Genomic DNA, 19438 nt, shown 5'->3' with positions numbered 1-19438 from the left:
ACTTACATGAACGCTTCGGAATAGATGTTCGGCGTCTCCATCGAGAAGAATTCAAAACACATTCGACAGTTTTTTTTTTTCAATTTATATTTTTATTCATTCGTTCCGTTGTACAATAAATCAAAGCAATTATTCATTTTTGTTTACTACAATTTCGTTTTATGTAGGCCTGTTTTTTCTCTTATGTCTTTTGAACAGAAAATAACGATGCAATTTAAACCCTTCATAGGAACTGAGACAAAGCGTATATCATAAAATAAATATTTAAATCAATAAACAATTTGGAGGACATATTTACAAAGTGTTTAAAATTAAATTGTTTAAAAATTAAACTAAATTGAATAATCGTCATGAAATCAAGATCAATTGAAAGTATTCACATAGAGCTTATGCCATTTGGCTTTTTGGGCATTTTCGATAAAATGAACAACAATAATATATAGATCACGAACCATCTTACAAAGCAAACAACAAAACAATGCACAACTTGTTCAACTCTATGTTTAGCGACGCATTTCACTGGTTGTTCAGAGTCTGCAATCTATTCCTAATGAATCAGAAATAAACTACGAATTTCTAAATACTCAATCCCAGAAGATAATGATTTCGATTCAATTATTTTCCAATTTTTTTTAAATAGACCTAATTTGTGTGTATGTTTTTTTTTCGTTATTATCTAGAGACGTATAAATATCCTAGTTAAATACTACGGTATGATGTAAGAAATTTGTTTTGGGTGAGTTCATTTGAACACGACTTAATCACATCAATTTAAATACTGTGCCATTGACAACAAATACTGTTGATCCACATACACGCCAATTTCCGTCCGATTAAACGTTAGGAATCCCCTTCGTTTTCCCATAAAATAGGGTGAGGTGCATAAATAAATAGTTGTTTACACAAATGTTTAGTTTTCTTCTACTTTTAAAGGAAGTTTCGTTAATAAGCTACAAGCTTTGGCTATAAATGTGTGTACATTTGGATTTGGTTGCATTTTTCGTTCCAAAATCCTAGAATGAGTTGAGAATTTTGTCCGCAGTCTATCTCTAAATATACAATATCTTGTTGCATTTCTTTTGATTTCAATCATTTTGATTTTTTTTCTCACAATTCTGCATACAGAAAACATATTATTGATTTCCTTGAAAAACGTTGGCTAAAAGTAGAAACTAATATTTGTAGCGTCCTAAAGCTGAGTAAACTTCCCGCTTCTTCGTTTCGAGTACTTCATGCATGACGGGTGTGTATGGATCAAATGCCATGATACGCTTTTTTCGCCTGTAGATACCTTCTTTTCGAGACATCGCACAGTTGAATAAATCCTAATTAACAAAACACACAAAACATATTGTTATTTGATTGTCCATCGTAATGGTCGGAATAAATCAGCGCTCAAGTACCTTATCAATTGGAATATTTAGAAAGTGTAAAATATCGCGTAGCGTCCCTTCGACGTTACTAACTAAATCATCGTAATATACGATGTGAACATCACCTGTGAAATTTTTTGCCCATTGCAAATTCATTTGTTCCCACGCATACAGTTTATTTGTCACAAATTGTTGCCAATCTATGGAAGAAATACGAAGACCAAGAAAGAAATCAAAACGAATTGAATCAATGTAAATCAACGTCAATTTTTTATGTCATGCCGTTTGAATTGGTTGGCTGGCTTACATCGTCCTTTCGTTCGCTTGTATCTTTCTGGTGAAGCGAAACCGACATGTCCACCGCTCTGGCGATTGAATTCGGCTAATATTGATCTATCGGGGTCTCGCACCAATAAAATCGCACGTGAAAACTGTTGCCATACGTTTGGACCCCACTGCAAAAATCAAACCACAATAAATTTATCCGATTAATGCTGCGATTTATTTTAGAACACACACACACACACGTGCACGCGAAGCGTATACCTCATGTGTTTTGATCACCAGAACGGACGAATTACAGACGTATTCAGCTGGAAAACCACTTTTCAGCAAACCAAAATCTTTATAAACGCTACCTGTATAAATGCCCGTCGCTTGCTGTAATAAGTACCTAAGCCATGTGTTTCCCGAACCCTATCAACAAAATAGAGTCATTTATTTTCGGTCCAATCAAATCCAATTTAATCCAAATGACTGTCCATTTTCGGTACGAACCAAAAAAAAAAGAGGAGAAATTCTACCAAAATGAACTTACTGGAAACGAAGCTAATGCCGTAAGTCCGGTTTCGGGTGTTTCAGTCGCTTTCACCAGTTTCTTTCGTAAATTGTTTGTTTTAGGCCATAATTTTTCGTAGTAAACACGTTTCGTATCAACATCATGGTTGTGCTTAATTCCTCGAGCAAGTTTTTCATTTGCAATTTTCGAATGGAAGCCATTATTATCTGTGCGAACAATCCATTGATGGCTATCAGTTAATATGTCATTATTTGATTTTCGATAGGAAGCATTCGAATTTGTAACGCTGGATGCTGCTGGCTCTTTGCGCAAGTATTTCTCATATTTTTTCAAAAAATGTCCGGAGAATGAACTATAGGATTTCGATGTGGTTGTTTGTGCAGCAAATGATGGTTTTTCTGGATCGGTTAAATAGCGTAACTCTCGACACCATTGCAACGGCGGACGACGACTCAATATTCCCAATTCACGGTGCTTAAACACTTCATACGACTGAAATTCAAATAAGTAAATGGCCCAGAACACACAGAGATAAAGAGATAAAATTAATTGCGATTTATAAATTTTGAAATTGGATTTTTTGTACGCCACACGCATACATAAACTCGAGAGACTTACATCGCTGCTGTAATGGCCGTTTCGCAGACGTCTTTGATGGGGATTGTTCAGACTGATGATCGATAGCAGTAAAATACCGGCAACATATGCAAATATTGTACCGGCCACTCCAAAGAGTCGCCATCCCCGTAACGCCATCTCAACAACATTATTTCACGTACTCAATTCTGTAAATAAACAGAAGAACACACAACAAAGACCATGTTTGTCATAAAATCAAATGGAATGGAATGGCTTATCGTAGATTGGCTGTGTTCAACAATCATGTTATTAAAAATCCTATTTCCATCTCGTTGAGAGAGAGAGAGAGAGAGAGAGAGAGAGAGCAAGTGTAGTATTTCCCATGAATGCTGGGTTTTTACTCTAACTAAACAATCTCGAATTCAATCACATAAATAGCGAGCACATTTTATGCATAATTAAATTCAAAACTGAGATTTACTTTGATTTCAACGCCGAAGTACCGCCAACAGCGAATCTGTGCGTGAAATTACACTTTCCATGAATAGCATCCGAGTGTGTTTTATGCTTTATTTTATGACGCATTGAACCGAACGAGTAAATAAATGCGTGTGTATCAAAATCGAATTATGGCAGGGTGACAGAGTTTTTGCTGCGGTATTTCATCTTTTGATTCCGCCTTCAGAAGAGAAAATGATCACCCTGGTTACAGGGTTACTGTGTGAGAATGAGAATGAAATGTTTCACATAAAGTATAATTCCAGTCGATTTTTTCATAGAACATTTTGTTTTTGTTTTCCTGTTGAGTGAAATGATTATGATGCATCATGTTCACATGTGAACTTGATACACGAAGATGCACAGATTAAAAAAAAAAACATTTAGTATGTTTCGAAATCATAATCTGTAATAAACCAAAAAAATAACGGAATGGACTTGCAACAACAACCCCACTCAACATAACGTTGCGTAACAAATTACTTAATATACGGAACACATTGATTATTACACAACCATTTGCATTCTATTTTGATCACAACATCGATTCGTTGCGCTATCCTACGTGTTCATTTTTTTTTTTTGGCAGAGAGAGAACATTGGAAAAGCCAATATGATTGAGCCCAAATTGTGGATGCTCTGGTACAAAAACGCTTTTTGCGCATTGATGCGTTTCGAAATCACTCAAGAAGAAATGATAATAATAATATACCCCAGCCATACTGGACCGAATAAGTATAGGGCTCTCTTTCTCTCTTCGTATTCAATCTATATTCCAAGCATCAGCATAAAGTGTAAAACGCTCACTCTGCCATGTTTACTGTTCGTATTAAGTTTGCACGAAGCACAAATCAGATGTGCGTACGAAAATAGAACGACGAAAAAACCAAATAATGCCATCCAGTTGACAAATCGAAATTTGTTCCACCATAGACCACCATATATATATGATGAATAGCGATAAAACAAAACTGTGAGCAGCATATCAAAATTCGAAATGTACCTACGGAACAGAAATGGTCATGGCAAAAACATACGCCATAAAATTGGAGAAAAAAAACCTTGAATTCGATTCTGAATGTAGCAAATGTTACATGTGAATAAAGCATATATTGCAGCTACGGCAGTGTGGCGTACACAGTGTTTCGATTGATTTGGCTGTTGTGAATTGGCACACATACAAACTAGAAATTTGTTACAGTGAACCATGTACCTAGAAGGGAAATGAAAATATCAGGCGTTACTTCATTTCCGAAATCAAGGAAATATATTATGCACACCGAGTCTATAGGAGAGAGAGAGAAATAGAGAGAGAGAGAGAGAGAGAGAGAGAGAGAAAGAGAGAGAACGAATAAAATTCCATCGTGAATGAAGTTGGAGTAGCTACTGCCACGCCGCAGATCGCAAGAAGTCGATTATATTTTTATTGCATTGTCTGGCCAGTGGTGCTCTATCGTGTGAAAACGATTAATTTTCATTTTGCCATTCAATCGACAAACCCTTTGTGCACACTGCACACCACTCTTTCTTTCTCTCATAAAAATTGCTCGTTCTCATTAAATATCATAATGGAATTATGGTTTTTTGATGGAAACCTTGTTTTCTTCATTTCACAGAACGTTCATTCAGCACGGAACATTGAGCACACAGCAAGCACAGTTGAATGCATGCATACCACAGCGTCTGCAAATGAATTCAATGTGTATAGAGAATTGAGTTAACCGCATCGAACAAAAACCAATATTGAAAAAAAAGAACATGACATAAAATCAAAGCGAACGCCGTATCGAAACCATACACTTGATAGATGACTTTCCACAATTCATTTTGGTGGAACTGCTAGTGACGAGAGAATGTAAAATATTCACCGGTGTTTACGATGAACAGAATAGAAGAATAGAATGGAAAATGTGAAAAGTCAAGACCAAAGGGCATACAAGCTTATTTTTCTTTGGTGAATCAAGTTGTTGCCCACACTTATTCGGAGCAGTTTTTCGTGGAACATATTTTTGCCATTACCAAATTTCTGCCAATCACTTTTTAGTACGTGACATTAAAATCAATACGAACGATTTTCGCTGAAATGTTTTGCTTTTTGATATCGGGATTTCTTAAAAAATTGTTGGTCAACCGACGAACACAATGTGATTTTGACGTGATTGATTACCTTGTTTCTTTGGTTCGAATCACTTGTTTCGGTGACTTTTTCTCTTTTTTCATTGAGCTCGTTCTACCAATATACTGCTCAAACTTGCAGAGTCACAACAATCAAACATTCTACAAAGGATCGTCGCATAAATCGTTTATGGTTGTCTGTCACTTAAATTATGTCGTTTAGTGAGCTTGCTATCAAGCTAATTTGCATGGAAAGTGAGCGTCATTTTTTTTTGTCTACTGTATGTGTTGCGAAAATTGATGGTTTTTAGTCGTGCTGTGTTTTATGTTCGTGCTTCTTTTAAAATGCACGACTACCCTCGAGGATCCAAACACATTTTTTCCTTATAAATCAGGCGAAAATTCAAACTTTCGAGATCTTGAGATAGAAACGAAGATTGCTAATTAAGCTCATTTAATCAAACGCGTACAAAATGGGGGATGGTTTTTACTCCCAATTTCAATGCAGTGAGCTGTGAAATTCTATTCAAGCTCATTCAAAATAATTTTATCATATATGATATGAGTAATGATTTTAACGACAATTTTTTTCCCTTTCATTATGTCATTCAACTCTTCATAGAAGCCCGAAGAGCTAATCATCAACAAATTGTCTCAAATATTGACTAAATCCCAAAGTAAACATATTCACTGGTACGCAATGTTATCGCATTCTCCACCCACTAAATCGATTTCCCATTACATTTTGATGAACGACTTAACCATCACCAACGAAAATCGCTCGTTCGCTCGCTTGCTTGCTGTTAGTGTGCGAATGAATTGCAAATTTTTGTGCGCATCAAATCAAAGGCATTACTCTAAAAAAGAATCGATAAAATATCCATTATATCCGTTTTTTGATGGTAAGCTTGATCTTTAAACCACGTCAAATATACGAAAATAATTCCGGAATTGGTGTTTTGGATAAGAAATTCAATAAATTCAGGCTGAAAGGCATTTCAAAGGTCAAGCATATATTTTCGACTCATGTTACTTCTGTGACACGCTGCTGTAAAGTGTTTGTTGTGCAAAACTGTTTCTGAACATAACGTTTATTGGATAAGGGATTTCTTCGTCGTACAGCACTCTCCTTTCCATTCCATTTGATTTGCTCCTAATGTTCACTTACTTAAGTCCTTCGAAATCGCACATGCACATCTTTGAAAATGACGTACTCAAGCAAATGGTCATGATAACAATGTTACTTTGTGTGATATGCGACGAGACAAGAGCACATTTGTCAAGCTCTCCCTCGCTTCAACTCAATTCGTTTTGCACACTGTTTGCGCACTCCATTCGTCTGAGATTACGAGATATGTTATGATAAATTATCGTAATTAAAAATTCAAAAGCCGTCAAATATCCCTGTTTATGTACATAAATGCTTGTTTCAAATGCAGAACAGCGACACGTTCACAGCCGATTTTAGCGTCATGTGCACAACTTTTTATCAATGCTGTGCACCAAGTCTCTGAGGTGATGGTGTTCAATTGAAATAAATCACATCATGACGTCCAACCACCCAGTGTTGCTATTTTGTGTGTGTGTGTGTGTGTGTTTGTTGTGTTGCTCCGTTTTTCTTTCTCTCTCCCATTTGGGATGTGATACATATGAAAGTCAAAATGAGTTTGGTATTGATTTTCGCTTTGTTGCTCGAAGGGAAGCTGTTTGCGATGAAGACATGTGTCGATGTCTTGTGCTTGATAGTCAAATCACTGTATTTTCCACTTGAATAATATACTTCGTGCATATATAAATCATTGATTAGTTTTCAAACTAGCTTAAATTGAATGAGCTTACTGAACGGAGAACGAAGTGAATGCAATCCAGGCAAGCTTATCGTCAACGTAGAATTGGATAAAAAGTGAACACAAACCAAGTAGATCGGATGTAAATAGGTAAATTAATCCAATATAAACACATGTGTATGTCATGCATCCTTGTTCACATCGATATATCTAGTTAGTATCTATACGTTTCGTTCGTTTGCTTGCATATTTGTTCGTTCATTTACTCGATTTCTCAAGTGCCAAGACATTTGAGATGCCTGTGTGTGTATGTGTTTGCGCGCACAGTGACTAAATTCAATCAATTAATAATTGACTATTCATTTCGGGACGAGAAAAAGAGAGTGTGTGTGTGTCTGTGTGTTCCAGGAAATTAGTGTGTGTGATATGTATGCGAAGAGTCTCATTAAATGAAGATAATGTTTGGATATTTGAATTGAATTTAGTATAAGACGTCATTAAAAACGATCGCTCTCGCAAATGGCCAACCGATTGGAATTTATGCGAAGAAAACATCGAGTTCACCGCTTTTTGGCTGGATTCGAGTTTTTCAGGGTTGATTTTTTGTTAAATATAGGTGCTGCCGGGCAAACGTATGCAGTTCTATTTGCGATGGTAGCATTGAAACATGTCAAACGCACAACAACGAAGATATTGCACACTGTAGATTATACATATGGAGATATGCATGAACCACAAAACATATTCTGGAATTTGAAATATGGTTTGTGCTCGGAGCACAGTGCGCTATCGATAGCCCGATCCATTGATGATAAAAGCCACCGGCGCTGACGCCGTCGCCACCAAGACAACATACAGACTGGCTTAGTGGGCTCATGTTACGTATAACCGTTTGCCGATAATAATACTGAATGGCTGTTTGTGCTGCACTCGTTTTATTCACGTTATGTAACGTGCTCCATACCTAAATCCACTTTTTGCTCGACGTGCACATTGTTATTCATTTAGTTTATAATTAATGATGCTCATATTTTTCTTCTTCTTTTTTTTTTTGTTTGAGTTTTTCTCTGGTTCTATTTTTCTCTCGCCCTTCTTATTTGTGTGTGCATTTGATATGGGGCTCGTTTATTTTGGATTTCCGAATGGATGATGACGGTGTTGGTAGTGGCGTGTGCATTGCAAACACGCGAACAAAAACGATTTGCCATTTTTTCATCGTTTTGGAGGCGAATGCTACCAGTTTTGCCGCAACTAAAGCCAAACAATGAAGCTTTACTGCGGGGATTTGCTGTGCCAAATCCAACAGCGATTACAAAATAGAATCAAACGACAACAAGGAGAAAAATAAACAGACTGCGAGAATTTGTAATATTTATGGCACTGGAGCAGTCCAAACGGCTGCTAAACTTACCGTGCCTTATTTTGCTTTCTATTTAGTTCCCTTTATTTTCCTAAAAAAAAAAAGAAGAAACAAAAATATGTCTCTTCTATCCGTGTCACAAGGCCCTGTCAGCGCTTTCAATGCGGAAATGAATCTAGGAAGAAGAATACGAGTAAATTGTATGTGAGCAATGAGTATTGAATCGAGAGTAGCTCGCCATCCAGCAATGCGTTTGTCTTCAAGTTTCAAGAAAAACCGATCTGAGCAAACAAGAGAAAAGTGGAAGAAGACACTCTGATGTTCACAAAGCACATTATCACAGTGATAAAGGAAGAAGAGAGAAGATGACAATGGCTGCGGCAACGGCGGCAGCAGCACTATCAGCAACAGGAACAAACTTAAGCTCGGAACAAAAGACGTTAGAAGAAAATAGCATCAGATGAAACTCAACTGCAGAAGAAATCAAAGAAATGGCGACTGTTGAGTGTATGTGTCTCCGTGTGCGTATGTGTGTCTGCGTTACCACCGCCATTATATTAAGTGAACAATCCAGAGCTGTACGTCTTATGCTGAAAGCGACAAAATCTTTATTGATTTCATAAACGAAGAAAAAATGGTACACAATGTGCTCACATAGAACGGCATGCATGGGTGTTGATGAGTCTTAAATATAATGTTTAGCAGACAATAATAAATTGAATAAATACACGGAATAAGATTGATTTTCTCAAGAGTGAAATTTATACGGGAGAAAATTTCCAACGCAAATTGATAGCAACGGATCCATACCGAAAAAATCGAAATGAATTGAATTTTTTTTTTTTTTTTTTTGATTTGTGTGAAATCGAGGCATTTAAATGATGTTACGAAATAAACAAACTGCCGAATAATTTATTGAAACGTTACCAAGGGAAACGTAACAAGAGCTTTTGACCAATGGACGATCAAATTAAACATGAAAGCCAGATAGAGTGCGAGAAAGAGCAAGAGGAAAAAGATGGAGAGAAAAAGTGGAAAAAAATCCTTGGTTCTCTATTATCAAATTGGCTTCCAATTAGCCAGAGCACATTGAAGCCAACTGTGGAAATTACCAAAGAACCACATCACGCTTTCTTCGTCCACAGCCAATTAAATCAAATCTTTAAATTGCATGTAACAAGGGCGATTTTTATATTTGTTGGAAGAGAAAGAGAGAAAGAGAAAGTGAGAGAGAGCAAGCGAGCGCAAAAAGCAAACATGTCGCAATATACGCAATTTAATTGGTTGTTTATTGTTTATTTGCATCGGAATGCGATACGAGAGGCGTATAGTGTAGGCACATAGCTTCGTTCATTTAGCAATTAATAAAGTACGTGCATATAAAACGTCTCTACAGCAGAGCAGGGTAGAATATGGGCGAAGCGCTTAGCCAGTGCTGGAATAGCAGTGAAGACGAAAGTAAAAAAAAAAGCAACAGCAACAACAACGGCAAATTATGCCTCATCGGCACACATAGCAAAACACCATCATAGAATTTTAAATGGTTTTCACGGTGTAACGGCATTGCAAAACGGGAAAACGATCGAAACGAGAAGGTTTATTTTATTGCCATCGGTATACACCATAAAATAATACATTTATGTGCACGGCACCGACGAAATGCAAACAGATGGCAAAAAAAGAAAACAAAAACAAAAACACAAAAAAAACTAAATAGAGCACAATGTTAAAATTAAACTTCCTGTGCATGAAACTTCGAAAATTGAGCTCAAGCCACGTTGCCGATCTGCACACATATACACATATTGTGAAAAACCGGGCCCTATAATCGAGTTTGCTTCTTGTGTGCCATTGTTTTATCGATTAAACGTTAGAGTAAAGCACAATCAAGCCCATTCGGTTGGTATATCAAGTGCGCCCGAGAACAATCGACAGATAAAAACCATTTCACGGGAATTCGTTCCCTTTTTTTCGCTTCATTTTCTCTGTGCATAGAATTGAAGGTGCAAAACTTTTGATGAGATTGATTCAACGATAACAAGAGACTTGAAAACGACTAGGCAAGACGGGTGCCACAAGAAAAGAAGAAATTATTTTGATAAAAGAGTCCTTTAAAAATAATCGTTCGCCGAAGGTAACTGCCACATCTCACAACTCACACTGAGATGCTTCTAGGTGTGCTAAAGTGTTCTTTGAAATTAATTTTCCAACAAAAATGGAATGGTTACAATTTGAAATTGATTTTCTGACTCCAACTAACTGTCAAGCCGTGCGCACTCAAGAATGTAATATGAAGCATGCTATTCATCGCATGAATTATACATTTATTATGAAAGAAAATTTTCATAATTTGTTTTGTAATTTTTTGCTCTTTCATGTTAACGGGCTTTTATTCAATCTCACTCAAAACTCTTTACATTCGCATTTATTCGTCGAATGTTTGCCCATGTTAAAATTCGAAATTCGGTTCTAATTTATATGACATGGCATGGTGAAAAAATAATGATAATAGAGATGAATATGAACTTGCAAATAAACCCTAGAGAACGTATACTAAAGGAAGATTACATCGGATATACGAGTGGAAAAAAGTATCGAATTTATATTGTTGGAAGTTTTTTGTCAGTATGATATTCAATGTTGATGGATGTTTTTTCTGCCTCTTTTTTTTTCACTTCCATTCATGTGCGCCCGAAAAAAATATATCTGTATTTGGAAGCAAATAGACAGCGCGCATATCTCATTTCATCTGTCTACTCCACCCGATGCGTGTGTGATGCTTTTATCATATCACTCTCATTTCGACTATTTTACCATGATGTGCCAGTTTTTCGCGCGCTCTCTCTTCCTCTATCTCTGACGTCTCGTTGGCGGTATGCAACGTGAACCCGAAAGACTTATGCTCCGTTAAATTTAAATATGCACAAGCACAAAAATAAAAACAGATCCCGAGATAGTAATCTTTACTTTAAGTAAAGAGCACATTTTACTTTTCTAGGATGTGTGTACAACACTTCGGTCGGCTGTAAGATGCACTCATTCACATAAGCGCGCGTCTGTGAATAGAAAATCAATTTTGCTGCTTCTATAATTATTATAACAGCATTCTGTCATTAAATGAACAGAGGAACAGTAGAACAGTAGATTCTCAAATTTCATTTGTTTATTGCTACAAGATGTGTGTGCGTGTATGTGATTCACTCGCAAAGCCACTACATCTGCTGCCGCCAAGTTTGTTTTGTGCTCTCGCATGTTCATTGCTCATGGTGTGTAAAAATAAATATACTTTTAAGAATGTTACACACACATTTTCATATCGTAATCGTACATTTCATTTGTTCGCCGGTGTTTTCTTCTCCTTCATCTCCGGCACAGACAGCGAGAGAGAGAGAGAGAGAGAGAAATTGTGAAAATTATAGTGAATGGAACATGTGGAAAATCATGTAAAAGAATCGGAGGATTGTGCCATTTGATTCGGTTGAAATGATGATTGTCATCATTCGTTGGGGGAAATTACATTAATCATTTTGCTACACTTGATTTGTTGTTGATATGGGGCTTTGCGAAGAGAAACAACGCGATATATATATGAATAAATTTGAATTTATAATTACATAAATCAAATAGTGTGTGTTGGTTGTCGTTTGTACGTGAGCTACTGCCACTGCCATGGCATTTTCACTCGAATATAAAGGATGAAAAGTTCGAAATCATTTTCTTTTTTATTTTTCTCTCTCTCTTTTAGTATTCTCGGTTTCGCACTGATTGTACAAACTAAATCACCAACATACACACGGTTACGAGCGCCCATATTTCATCCATTGTCCTCGAGCTACAAAACAGACAATAGCATTGAATAAAATGACGATTCCTTTCGTTTCGCCAACATTAAAAATTTACATAAATTCCGTTTGTGTCTCAATCTCATTTTTCTAACATCATGAGTTTGCCTATTTTTTTCCTCGTGTCATTCAAACCCAATATTTGGCTCGATTTGGGTTTGCGAATTTCCTTTTTTTTTATCTCTTTCTCTCCTTCTCTTAATGTTTTCCTGTCGACAAAACACGAAAACATTTTTACGGTTCTGTTTTCTGTGAGTTTTCCAAATAAAAACATGTTATTCATTCAGCAGATGGTTGACAGTGGACGAAAAGGTAAAATGTGTCCAAAATATTAGAATTTGTATTTGTGATGGGGTTCAAGCACATCAGTCCCAAAAGAATAAACAGAATAATGCGACATCGATTGTTTTTCACCCATTACCTTTAACCTGAGATGGATGTATTTGGTTCAAAAGTGATGCATAATATTCGCTGTGTCTGCTGTTGTTGCTCTTGTTTATTTTTGTGACACCCAAACAAAATGCGAACACAATTTTCGGCTTGAGAGACAATCATAAAGTTGCACTAAAATTCAATTTCACTTGGTACAAATACTCACATAAACACACACATTGCAGGGAGAAAATATTTTAGCGAAAAACCACTTTGGACAGAACGTTCACCCGATGCACAGTGTCACGAGATGATTTCTTCTTACTAGTTGGAGCAAGAGACAAAGGGACCGAACGATGAAAATCATTTGATCAGCACGAGCTACACTGGGTTTTACGGTTGTTCGTCACAACGTCTGCATCACAACTGAACCATCCGATGTGTTCGCAGATTTTCTCCGAGCTGTGGCAGCATACGCCATGTGCAGACGCGTGCCTATCGCATACATTCGAACAATACAAAACACATGTAGGCAGTGGCAAGCGGTCGATGAGTTTTTCCCTCTTGCACACCGACCGATGCGTCGATGCGGCAAGAAAAACAGCATAAACAACGGCACTCAAAGCTTCCCGTCAATCAGGAAAAAACATTCTAATGCTATCGATATGTTGCATTGAAAAACTATACAGTGTGTGCGTGGCAGCTGCAAAGGAACGACCATTGTACACATTTACGGCAAGCGAATGTTGAACTTTTTATGATGCGGCGCAGGAGAAAATTCCGCATATCAAAATTATATTATACAATTGCTATGAGCACAATGAATTTCGGCACGAGAGAGATAGATGCTCGTACATTCGGAGAATTTTGTTTATATCGATGATGCGTGCTGTGGAGTGTGGCGCGCAACGACAGCGCCAAGAGCGAGAGCGAGAGAATGAGAGTGAAAAATGAAGAAAGCAAATCTTATTTGCAGATTTTCGAGAGTCAAGCTTCTTTCGACCGAAAAGAATGTGTCTAAATCGGGAGGCAAAAAACAAGTCGCCATCGAAAATGGAAAGCGCTTCAAAGCATATAAATTAACCGTGGAAAAATCTCATTTCACTTTATTTATGCCTTCAAAGAGTAAACGCTGTACGTGTTCATTGTTGATAGCATTATTTTTTTCCTCTTTTCATTACGCTTAACTCACTGAAAATCCATCTAATTTCTTCGAGTAAATGTCCATAACGATGTGATATGAATAATAAATGCCACTCTGATGAGTATCCCACGGCATTATTCCGTCAAATCTCACACACTTTGCCTACGAATAAATTCGTTAAGTGATTAACACTTGAACAGAGGAAAATTGCTGGACTTTAATCATTATCAACAATTATTCATGTTCACTATTTCTGGCGCTCGGCAGAGAGAAAAAATTAATTTATGATATGAACAACAACACAATATTTCTGTTGTTTTTCGAAATGATTATTTATGTTGTTGTGTCGTAATGGGGCGGGTGGACGGTCGATTATGTGTGTGTGTATCCTCTTCACTTTATTTTTGCTTCCAATCCAATCGTTTGGACATTTTATTTCGAGTGCAAACGAGTCGAACGCCAAAACTATATGTATAAAACAATAATGCAATATAAGTTGTGTTATGGACATCTTGCAGTGTTTGAAGGGATAGTCAACAACGTAATGATGGGTTTTATGTCTCGACCTCCTCGATAGTGTCGTATCTATCGGTTATTTTGTTTTTCGACAGCAGAATTTTTGTCCAATACCCCGTCGCACAAGTCATAAAGCAATAAAATTAATCCAAGCACATCAACATCCGTACAACGTTCTAATTTCATGTCGCTTGATCGGCAGACAATCAGATGCAGACGGTTTTTGCATAAGCAACGTCAAACACGACATTTACAATGAAAATAGTTGGTCCTGTGTGACACCATATTATCGTTTAAGCCCAGAATGGGCACACACATGGCGATAAAAATGATTTTTCTCCTATGTATACGTGCAAATGTATCGTTGGTTATTTCCTAAATTCACGGCTTTTTGTGGTTGGCGGTTAAACACAATTACAGCTCGTTCATTTAGCTACATGTGGTTTTGTGTGCTGTAAGTAAAATTACTTGCCGCCACATCCACAGTAACAAATGCTCATTTCTATGGCAATGTTTTGTAATTTTAATTATTTTCTTGGGAAAAGCAAACAATTTCAGCCCTACACGTTCACAAACATGCGAACGCATGCTGTGTCGACATGACAAAATTCCGTAGGCAAATATTGAACATGGAATAAAATTAAAACGTTCATCTCGTCAGTCACAATGAGGCGAGAGAGACCCTCAATTCGTAGATGAGACAAATTTTTCCACAAAACTTTCACAAGCATCAGCAATCAAGCTACCTCTTATCCGCATCCAAGTAAAAGATGAGAAAAACTGTGTGTCGTTTAGGAAACGCCTCCACTTTTGCCGTAAAGTTATACTGAGCGTTTGATCTAATACATGATGGCTAATGGCGCCTCAGGTAGCAATGTTTGGTCGCTCTTGATGGAAAATATGGTTGGCTTTTTTGAGGGGCGCTAAAACGATGACCATGCCTCACGTTGTTCTACAACTTTATGACGATGTATTTGGCTCATCTAGTGCAAATAGCTGTAAATCCATTCAAAGCCATGCCAACCACCATCGCCGTTGAATCGAAAGCAGACTCAAAAGTGTGCATGAATTTTGAATTTGCTTTATGGTCCAATAAATTTCGCCGCTTGTGCGGAGGAGCTTCGATTTTCATTTTACATCCGGTTTCCATGGAGGCGAATTATGTAATTCCCAGCTCGGGTACCGAAACAAAACAGATGCTCGCACTCAAAAACGGGACAATCTGTGTGTTCACTTGTAACTTATAGCACATTGATTCATTTAGTTTGACTGCATAAATGAACATACAAAGAGTGAAGGTAAACAACTTGATATCGCTTGCTCTTTTCTGCACTTACACATCTCGCTCTCCGGAACTCGGTTTCGAATATGTGATCTGTGGAAAGTCCCTTTTCAGGTCGGTTGCAAAGAAAGAAAAACCTTTACTATTTCATTCACATTTCAATCGGTTGTTTTCTAAGTAAAAGTGGATTGTGAAGCACCTCGACCGACCAATTTGAAAGGAGAAAAAAGCGTATGTGTCTGTGTATGTTTAGATGCTTCGGTTAAAATGATTAGATGAAATTGATGTCCATTTGATGTGATGTAATGAAATTCTGGCATTCGCATGTATTTAATTTGATACATGCTATTTGACCTGTTTCCTTTGATGTAATTCAATGCAGCTGTCTCACATGCTACAAACATCGATTGGTGAATTATGTACAATGTACATAGATATGATTCGTTTTTTGCAATCACAAGAAAACGGTAAATTGCATTTCCATAAATTGAAAGCGCTGCATATTGTCGTAATGAAGAGCATATTTGGCCAATGCTATTTTCAATCGTCGACTGTTGCTATTCAATTCGATACATGCACGTGAGTTAAAAGTATAAATATACACACACGCTTTACCGCTTTACAGTCAATGTGGAAGAGATGACGAGTGTGGATACAAGCAGGAAAATATTTATATAGCGAAAAGGAGACAAGTTCAATGCCGAAATTATGCAGTATTTCACCGCAGACTCTACTTGTAATGTTAATCAGATTCCATTCTGTCGCTCTTTAATGTTTGACGATGTGTTCTTGTTTGTTTTGGATTTGTTCTCTGGTGTTTGGTATTTCGGCGTATCTTTAAGGCGTGTGTACAACATTTTTAGGTGGTGAATTCAATTACATTTTGTTTGTCGAGCGAAAATATCTAATTTTTGAACTGGTTCTATTCCGGAGCATTTCTCTTTGACTAATTCACATTTTTAGCTTTCTAGACCAAACACTCTCCAATTTCGAATACACATTTCCATGTGGTTTGGATAATTGTTTGGGACATTTAATATTTACATTCACGCCTTGGTAAAAATGGTTATTTCCATACGGTATGCTGTTCGATTGTCGTGTTCCTCTAACGACATCTCTATGGGTGAGATTGAGAGTAGTGTATGTTTCATTGACTTTGTTACGAAAGGGAAGAGCAAGTTTCTGTCGACTTAAAAATGGTTAAAAGCGAGTATGTTCGTTTTTAACGGGTCCTCGCGGTTTTTCACGGTTTCCGCGGAACTGATAAGAGATAACAACTTGATGTCTTCGGCAAAGTTGTAGCACTCGAGGTCTTCTATAACTAAGCTGAAAACAGTTATCTCTTATCTCTTATCAGTTCCGCGAAAAGCGCGAAAAATGATAAGAAAAAAAAATTTCTATATAAAATTTGCTTTATGTGCGCGATTTGCGCGCAACTGATAAGAGATAAGAGATAACTGTTTTCAGCTTAGTTATAGAAGACCTCGAGTACTACAACTTTGCCGAAGACACCATGTTGTTATCTTTTATCAGTTGCGCGAAAACCATGAAGACCGCGGAGGCTAGACGGTACTACAACATACTCTACTTTAACGCCAACAGAGTCATCAGAAAACATACTCGCCTTTCCAAAAATATAAACCGAAGAAAAAACATACTCCACTCTCAATCTCACCCATAGATCTGTGCTATATCATTCTGTGTTGCAAACTACTCAATTCGTTGTATCCATTTGGATGATTTATATCCGAAAAAGCAATAATTCACTGTGCAAAAAGAAGGAGAAGAAGAAGAAATGCTACCTTATACTTTGGATACGGCCCAATGCGTTTCAGTGTTGGACATATTGAAATGACCGCGAAGCGCGGTAAACAATAAAGCAATAAAAATGGATTGAGTCTTTATTGCTTCGAAGTTTCGATGTTATTGTTTTCATTTGCGTAAATTTCAACTTTATTTATGACACGTGAGTAATGTTTTTCGCTTAGAATGAGGACTTCGATTCGACCCAAAACTTATTTAATGTCTTCCTCTCTGTTATTCGCTCGTATCGCAAATTGTTTAAGAATTGAAATACTTTTATACAGTTACCAATGATATAAATTTAATGAAATGACGCAGTGTTTTCGATGGGGACTCAACTCTCAATTTAAACTGTTAATCTTTCTTGGAAATAGTCAGTACGGGCCCTCAAATTAAATTTTATTCTAATAACTGTTTCTCATTTGATGACTCTGTAAGTAAGCAGACTCTATGGTCGAATGGTTAAATACGTAAATATTCGTTATCTGGTTTCTACATTGGCCTCACTGGCTCACTCGTTTCTACGGTGAGTAATTCGATTTTCCAACTTAATTGTTCATTATTTTCTTATCCGGTCGACAGCTCCGTTTCACAAGTACAATCTTCTGCAATTTGATGACAATATAAAATTTTATGACACAAATTGTTATTCCGTACAATAGTGGCATGGGCGGAGAAAATGAGAATTGGCCTAAGTCTCTTTACCATGTTTGTGCCCATTACTCGGCAGTATCTTTTTTCTTCTTTCTCTCTCTCTCTCTCTCTCTCTCTCTCTCTCTCTCGACGATGATTCGCGTCGGTGGCAAAGCACTCAGTACTCGGCCAGAGCATTTAGAAGAAGATAAATAAGAGCATTTGGAATATATTAGAAAAGTTGGGCGAGCGAGTAGATTCAATAACGCGACGTGTATGCTTGCACATATGGCGATGGTGATTCTTCAATTAATTCATGATTAGTGCGTTGGGACGCTTTTGTATTTACGTTACACATACACACATTTCTCCGTAGGATTGTTCCATTGTCAATGGTTATTGCTTGTGGAGCACGCGGCCTTTTTTCATTCTATCTTCTTCGGTTTCTATTTGTGACAAATGATTCAGTGAGTGACAGCTAAGTTCATATTTGGAATTATCTATTTCGTCTAAGATAATAATGAGAACCAACGAAGAAAAAAAGGAGTAAAATTGAATGGATTTTGCCGTTGTTCAACGATTGGGTCTGTTTTCATATCGGAAATTCAATACATTTTCCATTGAGCTATTTTATTTGAGCATTATTTACGCTTTTGCCTCTGCACATGTTTACTTCTTCGATCGTAAATTACCGTGAATGGGGTGAATTTTTTATTTGCCCATATATTCTGGCATTGACAACTGAATTACCTTTAATTTGTCATGCATTTTTGAGAGGCAAGAAACCAATGTGACAACTACTGGCTTTGGTGCTATTCCATTTTCCATCTACTGAGTGCGTTTTCTATATGACTTTCTTTTGGATAGTAGAAAACCTATCGACCATTCGTATGCCATTAACATCATGACTTTGACCGTATTGAACTTCATTCGTCGTGCTTGACCAAATTATTTGCATAACGAATTTCCAGAATAATGCTGAATAAATCAATGGGCAATTGAGGCAACACAAAAATCCAAATGACATCGTATTTCGAGCAGGCATTCGATATATTTGGTATATAGAGAGATGTTCCGTTGAGTGTTGCAAATGGATGTCGTTCGGTTAAATTTTTCCTGTAAATTTACCATTCGAAATAAAATTCGATTCAAATGAATGTTTATTGTTTACCACGAAGAAGTCTATGAAAATTCCAAAATATGCTGTGAACAAGCAAATGAGAAAACGATTTTCAATATCAAACCATTTGTTAGCACCATTGGCTCCGCTGTACAATGTAAAATTTTGAATCAACCAAATGGAAAAGATAATTAAGAATGACACACAAACCCGGA

General features: G+C 37.0%; 1 protein-coding gene across 3 annotated transcripts; it reads right to left on the bottom strand.

Annotated features, from left to right (window-relative positions):
- Positions 1-69: 69 nt before the first annotated feature.
- Positions 70-13153, bottom strand: LOC129570490 (WSCD family member AGAP003962). Of its 3 annotated transcripts, none has more exons than XM_055450324.1 (7): positions 12775-13153; positions 2791-2957; positions 2191-2664; positions 1920-2069; positions 1681-1828; positions 1404-1573; positions 70-1325 (listed from the first exon to the last, which is right to left on the bottom strand). In XM_055450324.1, the coding sequence occupies exons 2-7, from the start codon at positions 2926-2928 to the stop codon at positions 1173-1175; spliced, it is 1233 nt and encodes a 410-aa protein (XP_055306299.1). In that variant the 5' UTR covers positions 2929-2957; positions 12775-13153; the 3' UTR covers positions 70-1172. The 3 variants fall into 3 exon arrangements, with proteins under 3 accessions (XP_055306299.1, XP_055306217.1, XP_055306139.1); XM_055450242.1 differs by having other exon boundaries at positions 12952-13153; XM_055450164.1 differs by having other exon boundaries at positions 298-1325; positions 12782-13135.
- Between the last annotated feature and the right edge of the window lie 6285 nt (positions 13154-19438).

Source organism: Sitodiplosis mosellana, unplaced genomic scaffold (genome assembly GCF_009176505.1).
Source record: "Sitodiplosis mosellana isolate CC-2019 unplaced genomic scaffold, AAFC_SMos_1.0 Smas_scaffold_1, whole genome shotgun sequence".
NCBI lineage: Eukaryota > Metazoa > Arthropoda > Insecta > Diptera > Cecidomyiidae > Sitodiplosis > Sitodiplosis mosellana.
The sequence above is the reverse complement of the archived record's forward strand: the minus strand, read 5'-3'. Positions and strand labels throughout refer to the sequence as shown.

What these genes read in the sequence shown, in the direction of transcription:
- LOC129570490 (XM_055450324.1), bottom strand. Translation starts at nt 2,928, where the DNA reads ATGGCGTTACGGGGATGGCGACTCTTTGGAGTGGCCGGTACAATATTT. An exon ending in CAAGCGAACGAAAGGACGAT is followed by an intron (nt 1,574 to 1,680) that starts GTAAGCCAGCCA and finishes TTTCTTCCATAG; the next exon opens with ATTGGCAACAATTTGTGACA. An exon ending in TAAATATTCCAATTGATAAG is followed by an intron (nt 1,326 to 1,403) that starts GTACTTGAGCGC and finishes TTTGTTAATTAG; the next exon opens with GATTTATTCAACTGTGCGAT.